Source organism: Vicugna pacos, chromosome 5, assembly GCF_048564905.1.
Source record: "Vicugna pacos chromosome 5, VicPac4, whole genome shotgun sequence".
NCBI lineage: Eukaryota > Metazoa > Chordata > Mammalia > Artiodactyla > Camelidae > Vicugna > Vicugna pacos.
Window position 1 is genome coordinate 67,122,643 of NC_132991.1, and position 26,659 is coordinate 67,149,301.

At 37.2% G+C, this 26,659-nt stretch overlaps 1 protein-coding gene across 6 annotated transcripts in view; it reads right to left on the reverse strand.

Annotated features, from left to right (window-relative positions):
* The window catches only part of PARD3B (par-3 family cell polarity regulator beta), a 948,983-nt gene that overhangs the window by 821,567 nt on the left and 100,757 nt on the right, over nucleotides 1–26,659 (reverse strand). For all 6 annotated transcript variants that reach the window (XM_072961414.1, XM_072961413.1, XM_072961408.1 and 3 more), the window contains exon 2: nucleotides 2,267–2,368. In XM_072961414.1, the coding sequence (XP_072817515.1) occupies nucleotides 2,267–2,368 (102 nt within the window). The remainder of the gene's footprint in view (nucleotides 1–2,266; nucleotides 2,369–26,659) is intronic.

The window sequence follows — 26,659 nt, forward strand, 5'->3', positions numbered from 1 at the left end:
GCATTATTTAACAAAAAAAAAAGGAAAATGGTAGTACAATTACTTCTGGCAATATCAAAAGTGTAAATTCTCATCTGCAGAACAATACCACTCAGGCTTCATGAGGCAGCACTACAGTGCATTAAGATAATGGGCAAAAGTACATTACAAGAATGGGTAAACCCCAACAGTGCTAATTCTTTGCTAGGATTTTAACTGATTATCTCACTTTTTTCACTTTATTTAGTAAGAGTGGTGAAGTCCTTTTAAAACATATTCTATATAAGAAAGCTATTTCTGTCCCTAATAAATGTATTATGGTTAAAAACTGCAATGCCAAGACAGTTAAAAGTAACTCTCTAAAAGGAGGAGCTGCACAGGACAAGTGACGTTCCTGGGCACTGTTCATGGAGTCATTCTTCCTGTAATGAGCTCTTAGATGAGGCTGGGGTAAGACATTTTCTTCTGGCCTTTTTTTTTTTTTAAACATTTTTTTATTGAGTTATAGTCATTTTACAATGTTGTGTCAAATTCCAGAGTAGAGCACAATTTTTCAGTTATACATGAACATACATATATTCATTGTCACATTTTTTTTTTCAGTGTGAGCTACCACAAGATCTTGTATATATTTCCCTGTGCTATACAGTATAATTTTGTTCTTCTGGCCTTTCTTAAACTTGCCACATTTCAGCTTTTTATTTTACTACACTGGATATCAGTGAAATGTGAGATGGGAAGGCCTTCTTCATTCATAAACAATACAAATACCCAGAATATTTCAAAGGAAGAAGGTGGCTGTAGAGAAGAAACAATACAAAGGGAAAAACAGCAGGGAGAGTCCCCCTCCTGTGTCATGAAGGTAAATACTACATTATCATTTACCAGGAGACCGAAAAATAAGAAGTGTGCATCAAAATCACATACAGCAAGAGGCAACTGTAAGCTTTCTTTTCTACTCTAAATTCAGAAGCTCAGAGAAAAAACTGTGACAATAAATATATATATATTCATGTATAACTGAAAATTTGTGCTGTACACTGGAATTTGACACAACATTGTAAAATGATTATAAATCAATAAAAAATAAATAAATTCAGAAGTGTTCTTTGAGAATCAAGTTTGCATAAAATATTGTACCATTTATTATTAACTTAAGGAATACAGAAGAAATAAAAATCTCCCAGTCCGTGTCCTCCAGGAGCTTACAATTTAAGGAGCTAAGTCCCTTATGAAATGGCTAATTAAAATGCAAAGCAAACCAGGGTTAAATTTCAACAGAAAACAAGGAAAAATAAATGGACAGAATATCCACAAAGACTAATGTAAATTTCAACAGACCAAAAAGATCTTATGGGAAAAAAATGTAAATTTTTACCTATGTTAAATAAATCACTTATTTATATTTCAGTCCGGTTGATTAAAACACCCACATACACCCCTACCTGAAATTTCACAGAAACATATTTACAGACATCAAACAGCCTCGTACCAACAGTACTAAGGATGCACAGTTAAAAAAGACTTAGAAGCAAGGATGTCTCAGGGAAAGCTGCAGTTCAATTCTGGAAAACACATCAGCTGTTGATCAGAGAAGCCCCAGGCAGATATAGTGATAAATGATTTGTCTCAACAGCAATAACCCGGGGTACTGCATCTGAATAGTTTACTTTTATATCTTTTTCAGTTTAACATCAGAAGAATAATCCCACTAAAGCAAGATATTTGCAATGGGATTATTCCCAAGTAAATGGCAAAGTATGTTCAAACTTTCTGAAATATTCAACTCAGTGTTTTTCACTTCAGCCATAGAAACACAAAGACCATCACTCAAGACAGTTGCTTGCCAGCTACCTGAAGAAAAATCTTCACCATCGTTCTTCATAAGACCTTTCTCCCCATTGTATGCTCTCCTTTGAAACACGTTCGAGTCTCAGGCATGAAGCTGAACATTTAGCAAGGGCCAAGAATAAACACCAGAGCCAACAGTGACAATGAGAACTCCAGCAGCCTCGAAGCCTGACACTAATTTCCCGAGGCATATCAGGAACTCTTGGGAATGAAGTGTCTATTAATTAGGCCACCATGAGTAGATTCCCAAACCTTGACAAAGATTTTCCAGGCATCTGATGAAGAACTTTGATTTATGGGCTGTCAAGGGGAAACCTGAACAGATGGTATCTTTTAACAGTAATTGACACATGAGTTTGTTAAGGATCTCAATCTCGGGAAAAACATGCAGCTCTACAGAGGAAGACAAAGAGGAACATTTTTTAGAGTCATCTACCTTATCTTTGTCTTCAACGACATCTGCCAAGACATCATCTGGGTCCAGGATTCCTCCATCTGTGTACTCTAAGTGATGAATCTTCATCCAGTAACCAGGATCCTACGGTAGAAAAACCAGAAAGTTCCATGACGAAAATTTTTCATAAAGGTAAAATACATTTTAATTTTTAAAAAACAATTGATTCTTTAAAAATATGATCCAGTAATAAAAATTTTAAATACCCCAAACAAATGTTCCCATTTATTTGGATAAATGTTTGGTAATTTTAGCCTCTTAACTTAAATCAGTAAATCAAAGTATACCCATTTGATCAATTTGGTTCTGTGATTCTTAGGAAGCCTCTCAACATGGGAAACTTTTGAGCTATAAGCACCCAGTATGCACCAAAGGACTAGATACCAGTTTGTGAGAAGGTTTAGGAGTTTATTCTAGGATAAAGCTCTAAGTCTTCACCACATGAATCTTTATAAAGGGTAAGCCCTAACATAACCCACAGAATTCAGCTGCAATTTTACAGAAACTAACAGAAATGGTTACTATACAGGCCTCTCTTTAGCTGTCCCCTGATAAAAGGCAAGGGCATATTATTAAATAATTCTTTCAAAGCATCTATATGGAGCTACTGAAAAGAGGCTCAAGCCCATAGCTTTACAGTAATCGACTTGATAAAGTGATAAGCTTAAAGAGTCCGAAGGAATTCTGCTTAGCTAGTCTTCTGACATTTCAAAATTAAGCTGTCTATAGAGTATCTAAAGAGCAATTCCAAACAGAATGAAAGGAATTTCTTTTGCTTCTAATACTAGGCTTATAGGTAGAAAACACTAATGATTTATTAGGAAACTACCTGATTCTGTTCTGCCCAGATAGAGATCACAAAGATATCAGCAAGGACTGTATAACCAGGTAAGAAAAGCATCCCTCACTCAGATTCTTTAATCTGCGAGGTTTGCCATCTCAAGGTAATGGTGCTCTAAAAGGTGAGCTAAGTACAACGGATTAGATTCTAAACATGGAAGACACTGGGTAGACAAAATACTATACGTAATGGCCACTGGAATATACAGAAAAGAACAAAAAAGAACTGCCCAGACTTCCCCTTTGGGAATTGGATCTTTTTTGGCATGGCCACACTTAGAAGTAACAAATTTCACCAAATCTACCCAGGGCTTTGGCTGAAATCTATAGAATATTACATGTTTCCTTACAAAAATGGCCTTCTTGCAAAAAGAGTTCCATCTAATTAATTTCCATTAACTTCCATTGAGTTGGTTTTTGATATATTACAGCTCTGTAGATGAAACCTGCTTATTTTAACCATGTTTATAAAAGGTGATGTATTCTAAAGAGTTTGTATTTTTGTATAGTCAATTACTTAAACCAGACATCGATCAAGTTGTCTGTTTTTTTCTCCACACTCTGTAAAAGCAGATTTTATCACCTAAGACTGAAGTAAACAATTATCCCCAACAACTGCAGTATAAGTTAAAATACACTTCCCTCTTTCTGCCTAGAGGAAGGAACAGAAAGAAGGACACTGAAGACTGATGCAAACTACGGAACTCAGGAAACAGCAGGGGATAGGATCTGATCAGCGGCAAAGGGAAGAGCAGACAAGTGGCAGCGAGATGGGTTGTTAAGTCACACAGCAGTCCTCCCTCACACACACCTGAGGGATCTAAGACCTTCTGGAAAACAAGGCACAGGAGGTGAAACTAAGACATTTATCTCTGATTTTGATTCAAGAGTACAGAAGTTTTACAAATGTAAGTAAAATAGTACTTTGATACATTTGGGAATCATATATTCAAATTCAATCTGAAAAACTTTCAGTGAACTACATGGTGCCAGAATATAAGACTCTTTGCAATTTTAACTCTCTATGCTATATTGACACTGCCACTGTATACACTCTGAAGGCAAATGATGAGCATACATCCAACGCTGAACAAAAACCGATGAGCTATATGACAGCAGTCTCAGAGTTAACATTTCACATATCCGAGAGGTAAATCAACACACACAGTGTGTACCAACTGTGATTGTGTCCCCATGGCATTTTGGCAGTGGTGCTATAGATCACTTTAAAAAAGTACATACAATATTAGCAGCCAACAAGCCATTGAAAGACCATAAATTTACCCTGACTCCTTTATGCATATAAAAATTTCAACCATTACATTGCAGTCAACATTTTGCATTTCATTTACTTGGTTTTATTGCCATCATGAATAAAACTGATCAAACATGAAAAGATGTTCACATATATGCCTTGGTTCACCCAATTAATCACTTGGAAAAGTTCACTGTGTTTTTCAGGATCGTGACATTTAATCTACCTTTATATTGCTCAAGTATCTATAATACGAGTAACTTTTAAATTATTTTGAAAATATCTCTAGTATGTGTGCTATGCAATAAATCACATTACTTACACTCCTAGGGTCACTAAAGTATTGAAAAATAACATAATATACGTTATGTTTCCTCCACTTCTGATAGTATCTAATCCATTTCTTAATGTACAGTTAACTTAAACCCTACTGGAAGTTGAAAACTAACAATAGTCTACAAGGATGAACTGGAAAATGAAACAAAAACATATGCTTTACAGAAAGAAGATGGTTACAGGGTACTTTTAATGATCAATGTAGAAATTGTTCCAAACAGGCACTGATATTAACAGCAACCATTATCTTTCACTGTAGGCAGGTGGCATAAAATTTGGCCCCATACTCTTGAACATTTAGAGTAGCCAAAGTTTTGAAGAACAGTAATTTTGCATCTGTAATATGCAGAGAAGTAGACGGGCAAGCCAGAGCCTACTATGTTGTGACTACCAGGCCCGGAGATATGTCAATGATGAAGAGAGGGTTTCAAAGCAAAGTGCCTCTAGTACAAGAAAAGAAAAAATAGCCTGCAAGGTGGCAAAGTCCACAAATGAGGAGGGGAACGCTGTGAAGGAAAAGTCAGTGGATGGAGAAGGGCTGTGTTTACCAGTGGTGGCAATCACAGCCCTCTTTCAATAATACAACTGAGTTCTTGGTGGCTTCATGTTCTCACAAGAAAAATCTTACCCACAGGAACACAAGAGCAATTATAAAATGAAAGTTAATAGAAAATTAGAATTTTCTTTGTAGAATTGAACTTCATGAATTTGGAGGAGTGTATCCATAAAATGAGATTTTACCATTTTCATCATGATCTTCATCATCATCATCATAGCAGATAATTTTAGTGCCTACTATAGGCCAGGTACAATAGGTACTGTGTGTTTTATATGATTAACTCATTTATCCTCAAACAGCCTTATGAAATAGTTATCAATCCATCTTACAGATGGGGAAAAAGCAAGGCATGAAAAGGTGAATTGACTTACTGAAGGTCAAATGCTTAACAGACAGCAGAGCCAAGGTGAATTGTTTAAACACAGGAAATACTTTCAGATTAAAGAACTTAACAAAAAGCACAATTACCTAAGAAGGAGATCAGACCCATTCTATCAGGATATGGATCCATTCAAGTCGCCATTACTCTGGGCCTCTGCTGCTTCATCATCAGTGAACCTGGAAGCTCTACTGCCTTCTGCACAATGGACCACCTAGAGGTCAGTGCAGAGAACACAAAGGGGCAATGATGCAGGGCCCCAAGGCCTTTGCATTGGTGTTTCCAGTGTTTCACAAGTGAGAGAAGATTCAGAGCATAGTTACTCATGATCATGAAATGAAAAGGTTTAGGAAGCAAGGGAAAAAAGAGCAGAAAGGGAGCTTGAGGTACCAGAAGTATTCTGTGCATGAACATTTTAGCTAACTACTTCCATCATAATGCTCTGGGTGATTTTCCCTTCTACCCAGGACTAAAAGAGAATCAGATGCCCCAGAATGCATCCAGGAAAGAGAGTGGTCAGAGCAGGTCTGGAGACTACGTGGGACAGGCAGAGAGCAGGAGTCTCTGAAGAACCAGCCACAGACAGTGCAAGAACAGCAGTTCCCAAAAACGATGCCTGAGCAAAACACGGCAAAGCAGCACTGACATTGGAAAGGAAACAGTTAAGCCGGCAAAGGCAGTAATGGCTACAGAGTTCGCTATGAGCTGGCCCCGACTTCAGGACAGGTTCCCACCTTTCGGAAGTAGATCAAGTGCAAACTTGAGACAAGATTCGGAGACGGGTCTGAGCTGATGTCACTTAAATCGAGTATGTTTCCAAAGATCCCAGGAGAACTACAATGGGACCAAGGGGTTTTATGCTGGGTTCAAAGTAATAATACCTGGTGAATTCAACAACAGAGTTACAAACTTCCATTTACATATAAAACAAAGATCAATCAACTGATCTGTGAATTCACTTTTAGTTCTAAAAATCTATGACTCTACCAAGAGAAACTTGATATAGCCACACTAACATCAGATAAAGGAGACTCTTAAGAAATATTACTACAGGTAAAGGGGGACATTTCATGATGATATATAAAGTTCAATACAACTGAAAGAAAATAGTTCTGAACCTGAATGTACCCAATAAGAGAACTTCAATACATATGTTGCCAAAATGGACAGATATCAAACACACACACACAAGTTCACAATCATAGTGGGAGACTTTTGATAGGAAACAAAAAAATTCATTAAGACATAAATTATCTGAACAACACAATTAATAAAGTGATCTTATTTGTCACACACAAAACATTGTACCCCAAAATATTAGAAAACACACTCTTTAAAGAGAATATGAAATATACACCAAATATCAGAAGTCTGAAATAATTTAGAATACACTCTCTGATCATGGTGGAATCAATCACAGAAAGAGATCCAGAAAGTGCCTGGCTATTTGGAAATTAAATACAGTCCCAAATAATCCACAGATAAAAAATAAAGGGAATTAGAAAGTATTTTATAACTTGAAAATAGTTAACATACAACACATGTGGGAGGCAGCTAATGCAATGCCTAACAGAACAGTTGTGGCCTTTAATGAAGATATTAGCAAAAAAGAAAAGCTAAAGACAAGCTAGAAAATAACAGCAAAGACAGAAGGAAGGAAATAAAGAGCAAAATAACCAATAAATTAATAAACAAATATAAAACAAATACAAATCAAAGGTGGTTCTATGAAAGGCCTGATAAAATTGATAAATATTTAGTAAGACTGTAGGGAAAAAAAAACCATGAATTTCCAGTATTAAGAAGGAAAAAGGTGAGCAATACCATCACAGATTTCATAGTTATTAAGAGGGTACTGTGAAAACTTAAGACCTCTAAAATTAACAATTTACATAAAATGAACAAATTCCTAGAAAAATATAACTTGCCAAAACTGACAATAAAAATAGGAAATATATTGTAGTGGCCTTTAATGAAAAAGCATACAGAGCCAAATGTGTGTGTTATGTGCATGACTGGAACACTGTGCTGTTCATCAGAAACTGACACATTGTAACTGGCTGTACTTCAATTTAAAAAAATAGAAACCATACACAAAAACAGCATGGAGGTTCCTTAAACTAAAAACAGAGTTACCATATTATCCAGTAATCCCACTCTTGGGCATATATCTGGAGACAAAAACTCATTCAAAAAGGTACATGTACCCCAGTGGTCACAGCAGCACTATTTACAATAGCCAAGACATGGAAGCAACTTAATTGTCAGTCAACAGATGAAGGGATAAAGAAGATGTGCTATATGTATGCAATGGACTACTACTCAGCCATATAAAAGAATGAAATATTGCCATTTGCAGCAACATGGATGGACCTAGAGATTACCATACTAAGTGAAGTAACCCAGACAGATTAAAGACAAATATTATATATCACTTATATGTGGAATCTTAAAAGAATACAAATGAGCTATTTACAAAACAAACAGTTTCACAGACAGAAAATGAATTCATGGTTACCCAAGGGGAAAGGGGTGGGGGAGGGATAAATTAGGAGTATGAGAGTAACAGATACATGCTACTATATATAAAATAAATAAGTATTTACTGTATAGCACAGGGAATTATTTTCGGTATCTTAGTAACCTATAAAGGAAAAGAACCTGAAAAAGAATATATATGTATTATTGAATCACTTCATCATACACCTGAAACTAACACATTATTATACATCAACTATAGTTTAATAAAAAATAGAAAATAGAAATTAAAAACCAACCATTAAAAAATTGAAGCGATTAATTTAAAACTTTCCCATTAAGAAAATACCAGGCTCAGATTACTTTACAGATAAAATCTTCCTCGTGTTTAAGGAAGATAGTGTCAATCTTATTAAAATACTTCTGGAAACTAGAAAAAGAAAACTTCCCATCTCATTTTATGAAGACAGCATACCATTGATATCAACACCTTACAAAGACACCACAAGAAAATTATTAAAAAGTACAAAAATTTGCATATGGATACACATCCAAAAAGCTGAAATAAAACATTTATAAATCAAATTCAATGATGTATATAGAAATTAAAACACCATGCCCAAGTGGGATATATTCCAGTAATGCAAGAGTGATTCAAAATTAAAAAACCAACCAAGGTTATTCACCAAATTAATAGAGGAGAATAAAGATAAAAATTTGATAATCACCACAATGGAGGCAACACAAGCATGTGAGAACATTCACCCCAATTCACAATAGTGTCTTAGTGAACAAGGCAAACCTGGCACTAAACAAGGCAAACCAACAACAGAAAAACAAGTTTTTTTAAACGGTAACAATTATAACAACATCAAAAAATAAAGTATTTAGGACCAAGTCTAACAAAAACATGTAAAGCTTCTAAGCTAAAACTCACAAAGTATTTGGAAAAATTAAAGAAGTGTTTTAGGATGGAAAGACTTGATATTATAAAGATGTTGTTCTTGCTCACCTTCGTAAGGTTTGGGTTAGGATTGTGAGGATTTGGGGCAATCAGAATTCTCAGACCCTGAAGATGTGAGCATAAATTTATACAATAATTTTGGGAAAAATCAGCAGTATCTGAACGTAAACACTGCATGCAGCTGAATGTAAACATCCACATATTACTTAGCAACTCCACTCTCAGCTTTGAGTCCAGAAGAAATGAATATACAGAATTACCAAAAGACAAGTACTAGAATGCTCATAGTAGGATTCTTCCTAATAACTAAAAATCTGGAAGTAACTCAAATATTCATCAGCAGTAGAATGGACACACCTGTGCAGTGGAATACTAAACAGCAACATGAATGAACAAACTATAACTTTATGCAGCAATATGGGTGAATCTCATACTGTAACACTGATCAAAAAGAGCTAAATACCAAAAAAAAAAAAGTACATACCATATGATTCCATGTATAATAAGTTCAAAAACAGGCAGGATTAATTCACAGTGCTAGGAGTCAGGAGACTGGTTACCCCTGGAGAGGGGAAGGGCAGGGACTAAAAAGTACACAAAGGGCTTCTGAAGCAATGTTCTCTTTCTTGATGTGTATGCTGGCTACAATGATTTATATACCTTTCTGTATGTGTGTTATACTCTAAAACTTTACATAAAAATGGAAGGCATTTTTTGCTTCACAAAATTGACTTCTTTCTTCAAAGCGCAACACCTAATGGCTCCTTCACACATGGCACCTCTACAGATAACAAAGGCAGACCACTGAAAAGCTGGTTAGAACAAGTTTCCTCAGAAATCTAAGAACGACTCCTAAGGCAAATAAAGGGAATGGAGGAGTCCTAAAAGATGGGGAGGCCAGGTTATCCTACCAACAGAACAGGAAGCTTGATGACCACCAGTTACTCAAAACCTCTAAGACTCACGGAGGTAACTTAGTGAGCCATGGGCTTCAATGAGCCAGAAGTGTGACAGGTCTACTGAAAACGTGCCCCCCATCTCGGGCTGTGCTAATGGAGACTCTGTGTCCAGAACAGAGCAGGTAATGATCTTGTCCTATGCTAAAGTGGCCACCCCACATTTAGAGTAATATTTCAAAATGTACTGAGACAATTATTAACAAATGGGAGCGCACCCACGTGGGGGATGGAAGTAGGTCAGCTCCCTCATCATAACACATGATTTAAGTTTGTTTAAACAGAAGGAAAACACTTTCACAATTTCCAACACAGTAAAATCACAGTTTATAAGGCACTAAGCTCTTAAAGATATTCAGTAAGACAAAATTTTCTTATGGTTAAAATTATCTGTGGAAATCTCCCAGGGAGACACCATACTGGAGATGAACGTAACACCTTTCACTAAGTCCAACACTGCTTATTTTTCATCCAGGAGTACAGCATATTACTGTTTTATCAGATAAGCACCAGTTAAAGTATCTCAATTATGTTGGAGAACATGTTCTGTGAAAAATGCTTTTCATAAGCATTTAGAACCCCACTCAGGCCAGAGATATGTTCAATACCATCAGCACATGGGAAATGAAACAACACAGGTAGCAGCAGAGTCTCTCATTCTGGGCTTCCTCTGGGATATATGCTGACTGCTCATACAAGTTGAATGAACTACAGTACTCAAATTCTTACCCCTCCCCCTTTTTCTTTGGTTGAGCTTTTACAGGTAAAATTTAAATGACCATACGAGACTCATCAAATTAAAAGGCTGTCATGTACAAGAAAACTTTGGCTTACTCTATATTACTCCAGAAATGTCCCATAAACACCAGAGGTACATGGATGCTCAGCATAGAAAGATTTCTTCTAAAAAGAGCTATCGAATGTGAGAATGTGAGAGTAAAGAGCTAAAGGTTGTGGTCATTACCTTAGAATACTTTAAACCTTTTTCATTCATATACACAAAGATGCACACACAATTAATTATCCAGTGAAGACATACAAATGGCCAATAGGCACATGAAAAGATTCTCAAATCACTATTACAGAAATGCAAATCAAAGCTACAATGAGGTTATCACCTCACACCAGTCAGAATGGCCATCATTAAAGAGTCCACAAACAAATGCTGGAGAGGGGGTAAAGAAAAGGGAACCCTCCTGCACTGTTGGTGGGAATGTAGTTTGGTGCAGCCGTTATGAAAAACAGTAGAGAGAGTCCTCAAAAAACTAAAAATAAACTTAACCATATGATCCAGCAATCCCACTTCTGGGCATACATCTGGAGGAAACTAATTTGAAAAGACACATGCTCCCCAATGTTTATAGCAGCACTATTTACAACAGCCAAGACATGGAAACAACGTAAATATCCATTGACAGATGACTGGATAAAGAAGTTGTGGTATATTTATATAATGGGAGTACTGCTCAGCCATAGAAAAGAATAAAATAATGCCATTTGCAGCAACATGGATGGACCTGGAGATTGCCATTCTAAGAGAAAGAAAAATATCACATGCTATTACTCATACATGGAATTTATTTTTTAAAAAAAGATACAAATGAACTTATTTACAAAACAGAAACTGACTCACAGACATAAAAAACAAACTTATGGTTACCAGGGGAAAGAAGAAATTAGGAGTCTGGGACTTGCAGGTACTAACGACTACATATAAAATAGAGAAACAAGTTTCTACTGTATAGCACAGGGAAGTATACTCAGTATCTTGCAGTAACCTATAATGAAAAAGAATATGAAAGTAATATATGTATGTGTATGTATGAATGAAACATTATGCTGTACACCAGAAACTGACACAACATTGTATACTGACTGTACTTAACAAAAAATAAACTCAAAGAATTTTTTTAAATAAAAATAAAAAATAAAGATGGACACATCATTGATAACATCTGTCAAAGACGTTCTTTGGAGTTACTGTAAAAGATGCTAGCATCATAGCAGAAAGAAAATTTGGATTTAATTGGTTGTATCAAGTAAAGCTTAAGTTGTATGAATTTGCATTCTCAAATGCCTATTAAAATTCATGGTAGAGTATGATGAAATTTAGTGAGCCCCGTTAGGAGTCAAGCAAAGGCTAGATGGCCATATCTAAACATGCTATAGGATAAGAAGTGTGAATTGTGTGATCCTAAAGTCCCCTTCCATCTCTCAAATCTACAGCATCTAGAATTTCAAAGCTCCTTAGGACTCTGAATGTAGACCTAGAAACATTTCTTGAAAGAAGAAAGGTCTGCCGTATCTCAAGAATGTTTTCAGCAGCTCAGCAGAATTCCACAATTACTGTGCACCTCCAAGCAGAAAGTCCATGACCAAAACAACTTAAATGTCCCCATGTATAAGTTATTCTAGCAGATTGCTCGGCAACCTAAAATTTCACTAATTTGTAAACAAATTTAAGAAAAAGATCTTCCATCTCCAAAGTAAAAGAATTACTCTGGCAGGGAAAAAAACTGAAAATTTCGTATTACTCTCTGATGCAGAACTCATGGATATGAAGGCACTGACTGTATTATACCATTTAATAAGAGGGACCTGAGCATGAACAGGGACTTTTGGCATCTGCGGGGGTCCTGGAACTGATCCCCCATGGATACTGAAAGAGGACTGTACTTACAACATTAATCTTCTCACTCTAAAACAACTCTTCCCCACCATCCCACTCCCCTCCAACCAAAAAATTAGGGGTTTTCAAGCCTTGACTAGTAAATTTATATGTTCAAAAACTAGTAGGAATCCTTTGGTTCACAAACCACCTAGACCAGCCCTTCGATCTTATGAGGGAAACCAGAATACATAAAGGTTAAGCCTCAGGGAAGGTAGCTGTTGGCTTGTGACATACAATCCTCACCAAATTCACTGCAGACTTCACTACAAGAGCACCAAAATTCCAAGGGAAATTTCCAATTTTGTCTCCTAATCCCACTTTTCATAATACTTCTCATTCTTCTTTTCAAGCAGGAGGAAAAATATTTAACCATCAAGGTATACACTTCATTTTCTAGTTCATATATCAACTAAAAATAATAAGAATGCTAATTACTCCATGTCATTTTCCATCCAGCGTTGTGAGGTAACCATGACCTCAGCAGCTTTCTTTACATAAAGAACTTTAAAGGTTCATTTTTCATCCTGGGATTAACCTAAACTTATCTGAGGAAAAAATTTCCAGATACTTATATATTTTGTTTAATAAAGGACAAATCTTAATTATTTTCAAATCTACCGCCTACAACATCACAGAACACTGTCTTTATAAGAATATGGAAATTTCCTTTCCTGGATCTAAGAGTGAGTTAAATGCATAAAAGTATAAGCCTTATCTAAATCTTCAGGATTAAACACATTGTAATCATAAACCAAAGTTCTATCAGGAAAATAAAATGTTAAAGTCTGAAATTAACAAAAATTACACCTTTAATTGAAATATCTATTTTGAAAGATTCCCAGTATGAAAGACTTTTAAAATGTTAAACCATTACTAATGTAGTAACACTGAAATACAATGCTTCAAGATAATTTTAAAGAAAACACCTGATTTTTTTCAAATTCCATTTTCCATTGTTTTCAATGAAATTTTATAGTCCAAAGATCTGGATGCCAAGGTTTTAGAAATTTGTGTGGTCCAAAAGAATGCAAAATCTACAGCCAAAGAATGGAAGAGGCCATGTCCCAAAGAGAAAGACAAGCTATATTTTGAAGAATGAATTCATTATAAAGACCTAAAAAAAATTCTGCTACAAGATGGATTTTAATAAGAATTTGACAGTGCAAATTCATATACAATTCAAGCTTTACTTAATACTACCAATTAAATTCAAACTTTCTTGCTGCTATGACACTAGCATCTTTTACACTAACTCCAAAGAAGACCTCTGACAAGTAGTCAATTGGGTGTGCATCTTTATGTATATAAATGAATGAAGAAGGTTTAAAGCATTCTCCAGGTAACCACCATAACCTCTAGCTCTCCACTCAAACACAAAGTTTTAAGCTCCATCCCTGAATAAATTAAGAAAGAAAACAGAATTTTTATTTACATCAGAAGAAGTAGATGTTTCTAAAAGTAAGTTAACAGGAAGATAAACATAAAGACCTTATCAGCTTTATTTCCAACCACCGCTTACAGAATTTCTTTTCACTATGGCAGCAATAGGAATAGTGAAGGAGTTTCTGTGTCTGATTTTCAAAAGTATTGGGTCATTACTCCCTACCGCTGTTAGCTTTGTTTCTCCAACAACAGGGTCGGTCCTTCCTCCAGACACTATAGATGAATCACAGATGCAGCTCAAAAGAACACAGAAAGCACAGAAAGTAGGAAAAGCTATGCTCAACTATCCCCTGCTCAGAGATGTCCTTCCTGACTGTCAATCCAATGTTGATTCTCCGCCCCCGTTGTCAGTATCAAGCATGATCATTAGCTTATTCAACTACCTGTTAATTTATACTGCTCGGTCTCCTCCAAATAGAACATGAGCTCCATGATACAGAAGCCTCATTTATCCTCTTCACTTCCATACCCCCAGTACCTAGAACTACTTCTGGCATCCATTGTGTATTTGGCATAGGAATAAAGATGAGGAGAAACAGAAAGGAGCAACAAAAGAGGAGGATAAAAAGCCCTCCTGCTGTAACAGAGAAAACCATTTCATCTATACTAAAACAAAAGCTTTAATCATATGACCTACACCTTTTGATCAAGCCAAGGGCAGCATCAGAAGAGTAGAAACACTCTGGATTGCATGTCAAAGGCAATCATTGATGCAACATCCATTAACAAATTGTAAGAGGAAAAAACCCCATCCTTGGAAGAACAAAGCTTACATGTCACTGAAGAGAGAAGACAGACGGTAATTAACAAACATAATAAGTAAATTTAACAGCACCTTAGAACATGGGAAAGAAAACTAAATTAGAGTGAGCAGGATGGAAAGTGAGGAGGAATTAAATTTTTAAAAAGGTGGTCAGGTCAGGCCTTACTGAAATGGTACCACTTGAGCAAAGATTTGAGGGGGCAAGCCGGGGCATTTTGGAGAAGGCAGACAGCTCTTCTAACAAATGCCTGTGCCCGTGGGCAAGTCTATTGCAGATCTTTGTAAAAGATGTCAGAGCCTAGTAAAGGGGACTTTATTAGAATGGGAAAACCAGTTCACTGGTCAGGTCGAGAGCTGAAAACACCACGTGGTAGTAACCGCCAGTCCAGCCTCTCCAAAAGTACCTTACCCACACCAAGTAAATTTTCACTCTAACTCTGTAACATTAAAATTCTACTCATTTTATAACATCATCAAACATGTGTAAAACGTTTTTTCTTTTAAATGAAAATATTTTCAGGAAGGTAGAAGAAGGAACCTATATGCTATTCGCACCTTGGATGGTCCCCTCCGAACTGCTGATGCAGGTGTGACCGTACATGGGCCACACAAAGATGACCCTCCTGCTACCCCTGCCCTCAAATGAAACTGTTCTGTGGGAAAAGTGTGAGCTTTAAAGCCAGAAAGACTGTTGAAATCCACACACCACCACTCATATAAAATGGCAATGCCCTAGCCCCTCCCTGGATTGTGACGAATTCATTACATATTCACAAACATGCACATACACAGGCATATACACCTACGTGTGTTTTCTTTCTTGGCATCATACTCAAAAATTCTACAAAGGCAGAGCCATTTCTAACGCATATACTACTGTAATCCCTGTATCTGGCACAGTTTTCCCCTTACAATAGATATATAATAAACAGTGCCTGTTATTCATTACTACCCTGTATGGCTGTTTAAAGCTGAGAGTTTAGGGGGCAAAGAGACACTCCTTGGCTTGATAAAGAATGCCATTTGTAAAAGAAGTCAAAGCTAGAACCGAGCACAAGTTCCATAAATACAAGTATCAGAATTATAGGCAAGTTTTCTATCCGCCAAAACTTTGGCCAGGAAGAAACATTCTTCCCAAGTTTTCTCTATGCTTTTGATCAAAATGTTGTCTGTAGACCAATGCAGTCCATGAACTGTTTTTCTGCAACAAAGTTAATACAGGAATTGGGAGTAATTATTTTAAAATGAATCACAGCAATTGTTTATTGCTGCAATATCCAAGCACGTGACTTTGTATTTTATAAAAGTATCAATTTGCTATAGGCAAACAAACAAGACAATCTAGTCCTCCATCACAAATGGTGTGAGAAGTCCTGGAAATACTGGCTATCTGTCCCTGACACCCAGTGCCTTAGACAGGACCCATAATTAATTGACATAGTTCGTTGACATTAATTAAAACACTGATGAAGGAAAAGTAGGCCTGTACAGACAAGAAAAATGTCCACTTAAATATTATTTACATAGGAAAATGCTAGTCAAAGTCCAAAAACAAGCAGCCAATAAAATTTCCAGAAGGCAATCTGCTAATAGGTTGGGATGGACTTCCCTTGGTCTCAACATCTTACCTACACTTCACGAGGGTAAATGACAATGTAGATGACAACACTAAAAACTATGTAGTTTTATCTAAAATTATGGAATCGTTACACAATTATAGTATGAGTGTATAAATACAGTAGGGGGGAAGCCTCAAGCAGAAATGCCAACTGTGTAGCAGGCAAACGACAGCAACAAAAAACATGGTAGACTCAGCGTCTACCTTAAAAAGAAAGATGACAATAATTACAGAAAAATAAAATATTGAGGAAAAGTTTTCTGAGAGTTATATCACTATCAATTTTATATACTTACACATAGATTTAAATATATATTCACTTAGACATACCTATTAATACAAATGCTGAGATAACTGTGGGTCTGTACTTAGTCCAAGAAAAAAAATTCAATCCTTATTTCTTTTTAAAGTTGCAGAGAAAGAAATTTTTTAATTGAAAAAAAAAAAAAAGTACTAGCTAACATACACCTACAGTTACAGTGGTTACATCTAATCCCATCCCGTCTTTCCTGGAAATCAAACTCGGACAAGAAAATTTCACAATCAGGACCATAAACTCTGTTTAACAAAACCAGTACGTATCTGCAGTTCAAAGTACAGTATTAAAGACAGAAAACAGATGGATAAAGGAGTAATGACTTCTCAGGGAGGATGAAGGTCAAACCCAAGTGCCTCTGGGTGGAGACAGCTCCCATGGAAAACAAGCCCATGTGCCTGGAACAGTCTGGAGTCACCAGGCTCCATGAAAACTGGAAGAAGGTGGGGGTTGAAAATGGTGAACACACATTGTCTGAAAACCTTTTAAAGGAATAGTCAAACTCCTACACACCCACATTACCTCCCTCATCAAGAGGCAAGAAATATAACCTCTGGTGCAAATGGATCCAGAGTGGGGTCCAGACGCCAAGGCACCAGGCACAGAGAAGGGCTGAAGACAAAGGGCTGCAAACTGCAAACGGGCTGAGTACTGAACGTTCTGCATCCCAACCTCGCTACCCTATCCAACCCCACCCACAGAGCCAGCAGCCAGGCCTAACCTCCACCCCAGCCACTCCTCACAGGCCATTAAAGGAAAGTGCACCACCAAAACGAGTGGCCCAGGAAACAGGGCCCAGTACAGAAGAGACGAGAAGGAATTCAAACAAAGTGACAGCAACTAATATGTCAGCCATGCAGGAGCTTGGAGAGCGACCATCCTGATTGGGTCAGCACCACAAAGGGCTCCAGGGGCGAAGTCATCGAGGAAAAACTATGAATCGGCAGATTGTATGACAGTTTTAACTCCATGGAAAATGGAAGTGAGTCATTTTTTTTGCAGTTTTTTTTAAATTGAAGTATATCTGTTTACAATGTGTCGATTTCTGATGTACAGCATAATGTTTCAGTCATACATATAATACATACCTTTTCATGTTCTTTTTCATTATAGGTTACTATAAGATAATGAATATAGTTCCCTGTGCTAAACAGAAGAAACCTGGTTCCTATCTATTTTTATATACAGTAGTTAATATTTGCAAATCTCGAACTCCCAATCTATCCCTTTGCACCGCGTTCCCCCCCCCCCCCGCCGCCCCGGGGTAACCACAAGATTGTTTACTATGTCTGAGTCTGTTTCTGTTTTGTAAATGAGGTCATTAGTGGGAACTGACAGTCATTTTAAACAACTATCAGAAGGAGAACAATGAAAGCATGAGATTCAAAGTAAGCTAAGCAAATAAAATACAGTAACTCCAAGAAAACCAAAAATTTGTATAAGACAAGAAGCAACTACTGTTATTGGCTCTAGAATGAACAGTATCTATGTGGTCACAGTAGTGGAAAACACTGCATATAGATTTAAGCCAAAATTCCAACAATAATTCTGGGAGATGAAAGGGGAGAACAGGTGAAGAAGCCATAAGAAAGTTTTAATTTTCAAGTATCCTAACAGGATGGAAACAGATCATGTCTGAAATTGACGAATCAAGAGTTGGCAGTAAATTCATATTTAGAAATAAGAGCACAGTTATCCCTTTGATTCATAAATTTAGAATTATGGTGATAAATACCAAAAAGGGCAGTTAAAGGGCTTAGAGTGGATGCTCCTTAGAAGCAGTAGGGGCCTTTTAGCAGCATCTGACTCTTAAAACTAGAAATCAGCAAACTGTGGTCCTCTGGCCAAACCCTATCCATCACCTATTTTCGTAAGTGGAAGTTTAATGGAACACAGCCACACTTATTGGTGTGAGTTTTGAGTATGCTCTAAGAGCAGCTGCATAGCTCCAACTGAGATCACATTGCTTTCAAAGGCTAAAATGTTTACTGCCTGACCCTTAACAAAAAGAAGAACGTTTGCCAACTCCTACTTTAAGCCTTGTGTAAATATTACTTCCATTTTAAAAATTGAGTGATACAGAAGGGTAGCCCAAGTGTGTTCTCTGGAGGCAACTACCTTAGGTATCTGTTTTAACGTATTTCAATGTTATCTCCTTCTCTCTAAATAATATGCATTTCAATGGTCTCAACTTTTTGACTTTCTGATATCACTGATAGCAACTGACTATTTAGAGTCCTCAAACTTACCCACCCTTTTTTCCTAATGTAGTTATTTAAAAACGCTTATTTGAATGGTTACTTTTATCTTTAATGAATAACAACTTTTTATTTTCAATTCTATCTCAAGACAGCATCCCTTCACTCTTCAGAGTAAAAAAATGATACCATATTCTTACTCTTACTTCTCTCCCCTTCTGCCCTTTCACTTTCCATTTTTGTCAGCGTTACCTTTGCTTTCATATTATCAAAGTTGAAAACACATTCTCTTCTGTAATGATAACCATACTTTGTCTATAATTTGATCGCAAAAGTTGAAAGCCAAAAGACAGTATTGACATTTATGGCAAACGAGGAAATCATGTTCACTGACAAACCAAATAGGAAGTGACTGTCATTCTTTCCAGTGCTAATGTCATAACCCCCAAGACATTCAAACAAGAATGTTCAAATATATTCTTCTTACAGTCTACTGTTTGCCCAAAACTATATTGGGTTACTTTGATACATATGCTATGAAAGTTGACCTCAATACAACAATACATACTAAATTATCCCAAAATATCATCTTTTATTTTCTCTATATAGTACATATACTTGTTATACATATAGCATGTATGTATATATATACACACTAGATATGTATATAGTCACAAATGGATATAATCACATTCCATAACAAAACAAATCATGCCCAATTTCGTACAGACAAGAACTATCACTCTTTATGAGAATGAGCATGATTGCCTCTGATGACAAAGCAAAACAGGCTAATTTTTCTAGGAAAATGATAAATGCCTGGTATCCAGAATGTCAGACGCAAGCCCTTCATGTAACTAAGCAGCAATAATGAAGGGTCTATCAGGTTCCTACTGCTCCTATAACAAATTACCATAAACTTAGTGGCTTAAAACAATACAAATTTATCTTATAGTTCTGCAGGTCCAAGGTGTGATGCAGGTCTCACTGGGCTAAAATCAAAGTGTCAGCAGAGTCAAATTCCTGTCTGGAAGCTCTAGGAAAGAATCCTTTCCTTGGCCCTTTCCAGCTTCCAGTAGCTTCCCACATTCTTTGGCTCAAGGCTTCCTTCCATCTTCAGGGCTAGGCATGGCCAGCCCAGTCTGATCACCTCTTCCGCTTCCTTGTTCCTTATGTATGTGCACATCCATAAAGACTCTTGTGATTACACTGCGCCCACCAGGACAATGCAGGAGAGTCTCCCTATCTTAAAGTTAACTGATGAGCAACCTTCATTCCATACGCTACCTTAAATCTCATTTGCCACATAATATATACACAGGCCTTGAGAACTAGGAAGTAGACATCTTTGGGAAGCCATTATTTTACCTACCACAGGGGTCAAATATAATAACATTGTCCTTTTTATTTTTTTAAGATGTCTTAATAGCTCTAATAAGTATTCCAAATTAAATACAAATAAAAAATCGGTGTTAGGATACCTGTATCAGAGATGTGTTTGGAATTAAAAGGGTTAGAAATTAGGATAATGAAGCAAATAAAAGACATACATTCAGTGTCAATTTAGAAGACCAGCCTTCATGAAATGCTGGGTCACATCCAAATCTAGGCCTGACATTTCAGAGAATTTTATCCAAGAGGAGCATTTGTTTGTAAACAGTCCAAAGATTTTAAAAAAAGACTTAAATAGAAAACTTAGGATTGAAATAAAAGTGTAAATAACTGGGCAATAAGAATTCTAAGTAAGCAAAAAATTTATTAATCTAAAGCATAGAGGCGCTAACTAATCAGACAGATGCCAACTAAGTAAGGCCAATCAAGTGTCACCAGCTGACTACTTCAGCCAGCCCATTTGACCCTCAGAGGCACACTTACCAATAGAGAAGTGTTTCTAACCAAAATTTTTCTTCTGTTTATTGGGTTCTTATGCATTAGGGAAAAGTTGCTTCCATAGTAACACTTCATAGACCTGAAAAATCGCTTTTATTTACACCTCTTCCACAACAAATGTGGAGGTTTATCATCAAATCACCCCGTGCTTTATTTTTTCCTATACAAGAATAACCAAAGGTTTGACTCTGCAAAACTACCTCATTAAGCATACTTTTCATTATTCTTCTCTGGACTTTTTATAAGTCTTTCACATGCTAAAAGGCAAAGTCCAAAACATAAAAGGCACAGCATTAGGCATAGTGGGAATATAAAAATCCTACTACAAAAGCAATGCCTTTTCACCATTTGTGACTCCCCAGGGGATGACCAGGAAAAATCCCACTAAAATTCAAGACTATAAGTGAGTCCATTATAAAATCTGTAATAAAGAGGGAAACATGGATGAAGACAGAAGAAGGTGAAAAAAAGTGAATTTAGTTTTTACATGTGTTCAATTTGAGATACCTCTATTGATTTCAGGTTAAGCTATTTAAAAGGCAGATTAACATATTGGAATGGAACTCAGAGGAGAGGTCCGGGGGAGAACTAGGACATACACATTTGTAAGTCAAATGTACAGAAATGATACTTGGAGTCAAGGAAAACGTGAAATACTTGGAGTCAAGGAAAATGTGAAATACTTGAAGAATTAGAGACAAAATTTATGGGATGCATAAAAAGCAGTGCTTACAGGAAAATGCATAGCATTGAATGCATATATTAGAAAAGAAAGATCTAAAAATCATCTAAGCTTCTACTTTAGGAAACTAGAAGAAAGAAGAGCAAACTAAATTCAAAGTGAGCAGAAATAAATCAAAATTACATAAGTTAATAAAACTGACAAGAAAGCAATAGAGTAAAATCAGTGAAACCAAGCTGGTTCGTTAAAAAGACAAAATCAAGAAGTCTCCAGCCATGCTAAGAAAGAAGAAAAGAGTCAAATGATGAACATCAGAAATTAAAGAAGGGACATCACTACAGCTCCTGTGGACATTGAAAATATAATAAAGAAATACTATGGACAACTCTATACCCACAAATTTAATAACCTAGATGAAATGGACCAATTCCCTGAAAGACACAATTTGTCAAAACACACAAGAAGAGATAACTTAAATAGGCCTATATCAAATATATAAGTTAAATCAATAATTAATAACCTTCCAAAACAGAAAGCATCGGGCTCAGATGGTTTCACTGATTACTTCTACCAAACATTTAAGGAAGAAATTACAGATTCTCCACAATCTCTGTTAGAGAAGAGAAGCAAAGATATTCCTTGCTCACAAATAAGGGGACTCAATATTGTCAGGATTTCACTTCCTGCCAGTGTGATCTATAGATCGATGCAATCTATACCAATCAAAATTCCAGTAAGTTACTTTGTGGATATTGACAAATTGATTCTAAAGTTTATATGGAGAAGCAAAAGATCCAGAATAGCTAACACAACACTGAAAGAGAAGAACCAAGTTGAAGGACAGGCACTACCCAACTTCAAAACTTACTACAAAAGCTATACTAATTTAGACAATATGGTATGGCCAAAAGAACAGACAATAGGTCAATGCGACAAAACAGAGAGCCCAGAAAGAGACCCACATAAATACCATCAACAGATCTTGGACAAAGGAGCAAAGGCAATTCAATGGAGCAAAGACAGTCTCTTTAACAAATGGTGCTACAACAGATGGATATCCACATGCAAAAGATAATAATAATCTAGACACAAACCTTTTACCCTCCACAAATAGTAATTCAATGGACTACAAACCTAAACATAAAATGCAAAACTACAAAACTCCTACAAGGTAACAGAGGACAAAATCTAAATGACTTTGGCTAAGGTGATGGCTTTTTAAATACAACACCCAAGACAAGATCTATGAAAAATAATAAACTGGACCTTATTAGAATGAGAAAATTTCTAATTCTCTTGATATTATCTTTTCCAGAGAAAAAGTTACTAACTGGGAGAAAATATTTCCAAAAGATGCATCTGATAAATGAATTATATGAAATACACAAAGAACTCAAACTCAACAATAAGATAACAAAAAAACCTGATTTACAAATGGGCCAAAGACCTTAACAGAAACTTCATCAAAGACACACAGATAGTCAAAAAGTATATGAAAGGAGGTTCTACATCATATATCAGGAAAACGCAAACTAAAACAATGAGATCGTATTACACACCTATTAGAATGGCCGAAGCCCAAAACACTGACACCAAATCCTGATGAGGAAGTGAAGCAACAGGAATTCTCATTCATTGCTGGTGGGAATGCAAAATGGTACAGCCACTTTGGAAGATGGTTTGGTGGTTTCTTACAAAACTAAGCATACTTTTACTGTATAATTCAGCAGTTATGCTCCTTGATATTTACCCAAAACCTTATGGAAAACTCATGTCCACATGAAAACCTGACCATGGATGTTTACAGCAGCTTTATTCATAATTGCCAAAACTTGGATCCCACTAAGATGTCCTCCAGTAGGTAGATGGACAATAAATCAGACAACAGCATATTATTCAGCACTTAAAAGCTATCAAGCCAGGTAGGAAACTTAAATGTATATGGTGGACCCCTGAACAACATAGGTTTGAACCGCACAGTTCCACTTACATGTGGAATTTTTTCAATAGTAAATATGACCCACGGTTGGTTGAACCCACAGATGTGGAACCCTAGGTTTGAAGGAACAGAGTATACAGAGGGCTGGCTGTAAATTATACTTGGGTTTTCAACTGCATGGAGGGTCAGCACCCCAACCCCAGATTTGTTCAAGGGTCAACCGGATTACTAAGTGAAAGAAGCCAACCTGGAAAAGACCACATACTATGTAATTCCAACTGTATGAGACTTTGGAAAGGCAAAACTATGGGGACAGTAAAAAGATTCGTGGTTGTCAGGGGAGGGATGAACAGACAGAGCACAGAGGATTTTTAGGGCAGTGAAAGTAACAAGTATAACATGACTATAAATACATGTTATCGTACTTTTGTCCAAACATACAGGATGTACAACACCAAGAGTGATCCATAATGTTAACTATGAACTGTGGGTGACTATGATATGTTAACATAGATTCATCGATGGTAACCAACCCCCCTGCTGGGAGATGCTGATAATGGAGGCTCTGCCTGTGTGGGATGGGGCATGAATGGGAATTCTCTGTACCTTCCCCTCAATTTTGCTGTGAATGTTAAACTGCTCTACAAACATAAAGTCTTAATTTTTTTTAAATAACAGTTCCCAAACACATCTCTACCAAGACTTATTACTGAACAGCAACCTGACATCTCAACATCAACGCCTTATAGATGCCTGAAACCTACACGCCCAAAACCGAGTGCAGACATTTCACACTTTCACACCCCAGTTACTGCCTTCCTCAGTGAATGGCAGTATTTTTTCAGTTCTGTGAGCCAGAACTCTGGGATTCATCTCCCCCCACCCCTCTCACCCCTATATGAAATCCTTTCACAAAATCTGTCAATTCTATATTCTGAATCTACTTCAAATCTACCCCCTTATCTTCGCTTCCACAACTACTTCCCCATTACAGTTAACCATCGTCTCTTGTCCACACTATAGCCACAGTCACCTAACCGGTCTGTCGACAGCTACTCTCTCTTCTTCAGATACTCCATGCCCTTCCCATACTCATGTGCTTGGAGTTCTCTACTGCTTCAATTTATCTATTTTAGTGGTGGGGGGTAGGTTTACTTATGTATTTATTTTTAGTGGAGGTAGTGGGGCTTGAACCCTGGACCTTGTGCATGCTAAACACACATTCTACCACTGAGCTATACCATCCCCTTCTACTGCTTCAACTGAAAAAGCCCTTCTTTCTAGTCTGAAATAACCTTAATTTTTTCCTATTTTAATCTTAGCTATCATCTCTCTAGGCCCAATTCAGAGTCTACTTCATCTCACCTGTGAATCCTTCCACACTCCTCCAATCAGAATTTCTTCTTCTACCATGCCCTCACATTACCTTGCTCACATTTAGCTTGTATCTTTCATTTTGCCTTTATTATCAGTTGTTTGTGTGCTTCATTTTCAAGTGAATGGGCAATGTTTTCATCATTTCAGTAGACTTCCTTTACTTTCCCATCCAAGAACCAGCTCGGCATCATAAATCCAATATGAGCTCACCAAGCCGCAAAGTCAACACTGGTTATTGACACGTGGATAATGTCATATGTAGACACAGAAGAGTGGTTAGGGCCAGAGTAAGTCCAAAAGGGAAAACGATAGGCAACAGGAAACAGTCAACCATTATTCAGTGAACAGTTACCAAACAGCTTCAGGCTCTACACAAGGACCAAATCACTGTCACAGCATTCTTTTAGGAGTTCACAGCCTCTCACGTACTGCCCAAGGGGTTCCCACAATGCCCTCGGTGCTAAGGCTTGGTAAGGAACACGCCCATCAACATCAACGCTAAACCTCGTTTATCCCAGTTATTTCTACTTCCTTGCAAAACAGCTTTACTGTGAGCACACAGCACACACAGATTACCGGTAAGAGATCACAAACTGTTTCATGAAAGACAAGACAATCAAATTACTTCATGTGGCAAATGAGGAGACTGAGGCCCTAATTAGCTGAGCATACTCCCTCAGATCACAGAAGTGGCCCGTGGCAGAGTGGGAGGATCACAGCACAATGTCCCTGGGTCTTGGTCTAGTGAGCTGGCAGCCAGCGATCCGTGTAAAAACAGGAGGAGTCACAGGCATGGATAATTGGAACGGGTGGAATGTTTCTTTCACTGCTTGAGGAATGTGGCGGCCCACTCCTTCCAAAACAAGGAAGTCACCACTGGGTGCGGGGCCACAGCCTTGAACCAGATGGCACAGAAGAGCCATGCCAGGAGGAATTTCCTGGTTCCTCTGGCACAGCCTTCGCAGACATTTTAACAGGAGCCAAACAGCTGTAGGGTGGGGCTTTCCAGGCCGGTCTCCACCTCTCACAGGCTATTCTTCAAGCCTTTGCCAACCTTTCACGAATTTTACATATGTGTATTTTTTCATCATTTTTTTAAAACCCAAAAGTGGGGACCTTTCCTACTTTCTGAAGAATTTTAAAAGCCTGGATTAAAGATCAAAGTCCAAAAAATATCAAGAAAATCACAGCCACACACACAATTCACACACTGCAGGGCTCTGAGGAGCCACTCCCCCCAAATTCCTGACATTTCCACATCAGTGCACACATCTTCTCCACAGTCTTCTCCATGAGAGCAATGGGTCTGGTAAAACTGGGTCCGGTAAAACTGGGTCCAGCAAATATGTACATCAAATACTTACATATGCCAAAGTTCCTATTAAGCACTATGTATAATGCCCAACAAACATGATGAGGAATGAGGTGAAAGAAAAGGAGAAAGCTGGAAGGCACTGATTAAGTCCTTGGACTGCCTCGCCCTACCTCACCCTGTATGTACTCCCCAATAAGCAGGGGAGACAAATTCTTACTGCTTCCGCTCCCTGACATTCACATTTCTTACAGAAAACTATTATCAGGAAATATAGCCAAAGGAGTAAGACCTGCTAATGAGTCCAAATTCTCAGAAGCTATTTGCCTAAAGTTCTTCAGAATGGATTTCAGCAGAGCCAATATGTGCTTAAAAAGAAAATTCCTTAGAATCAATTTT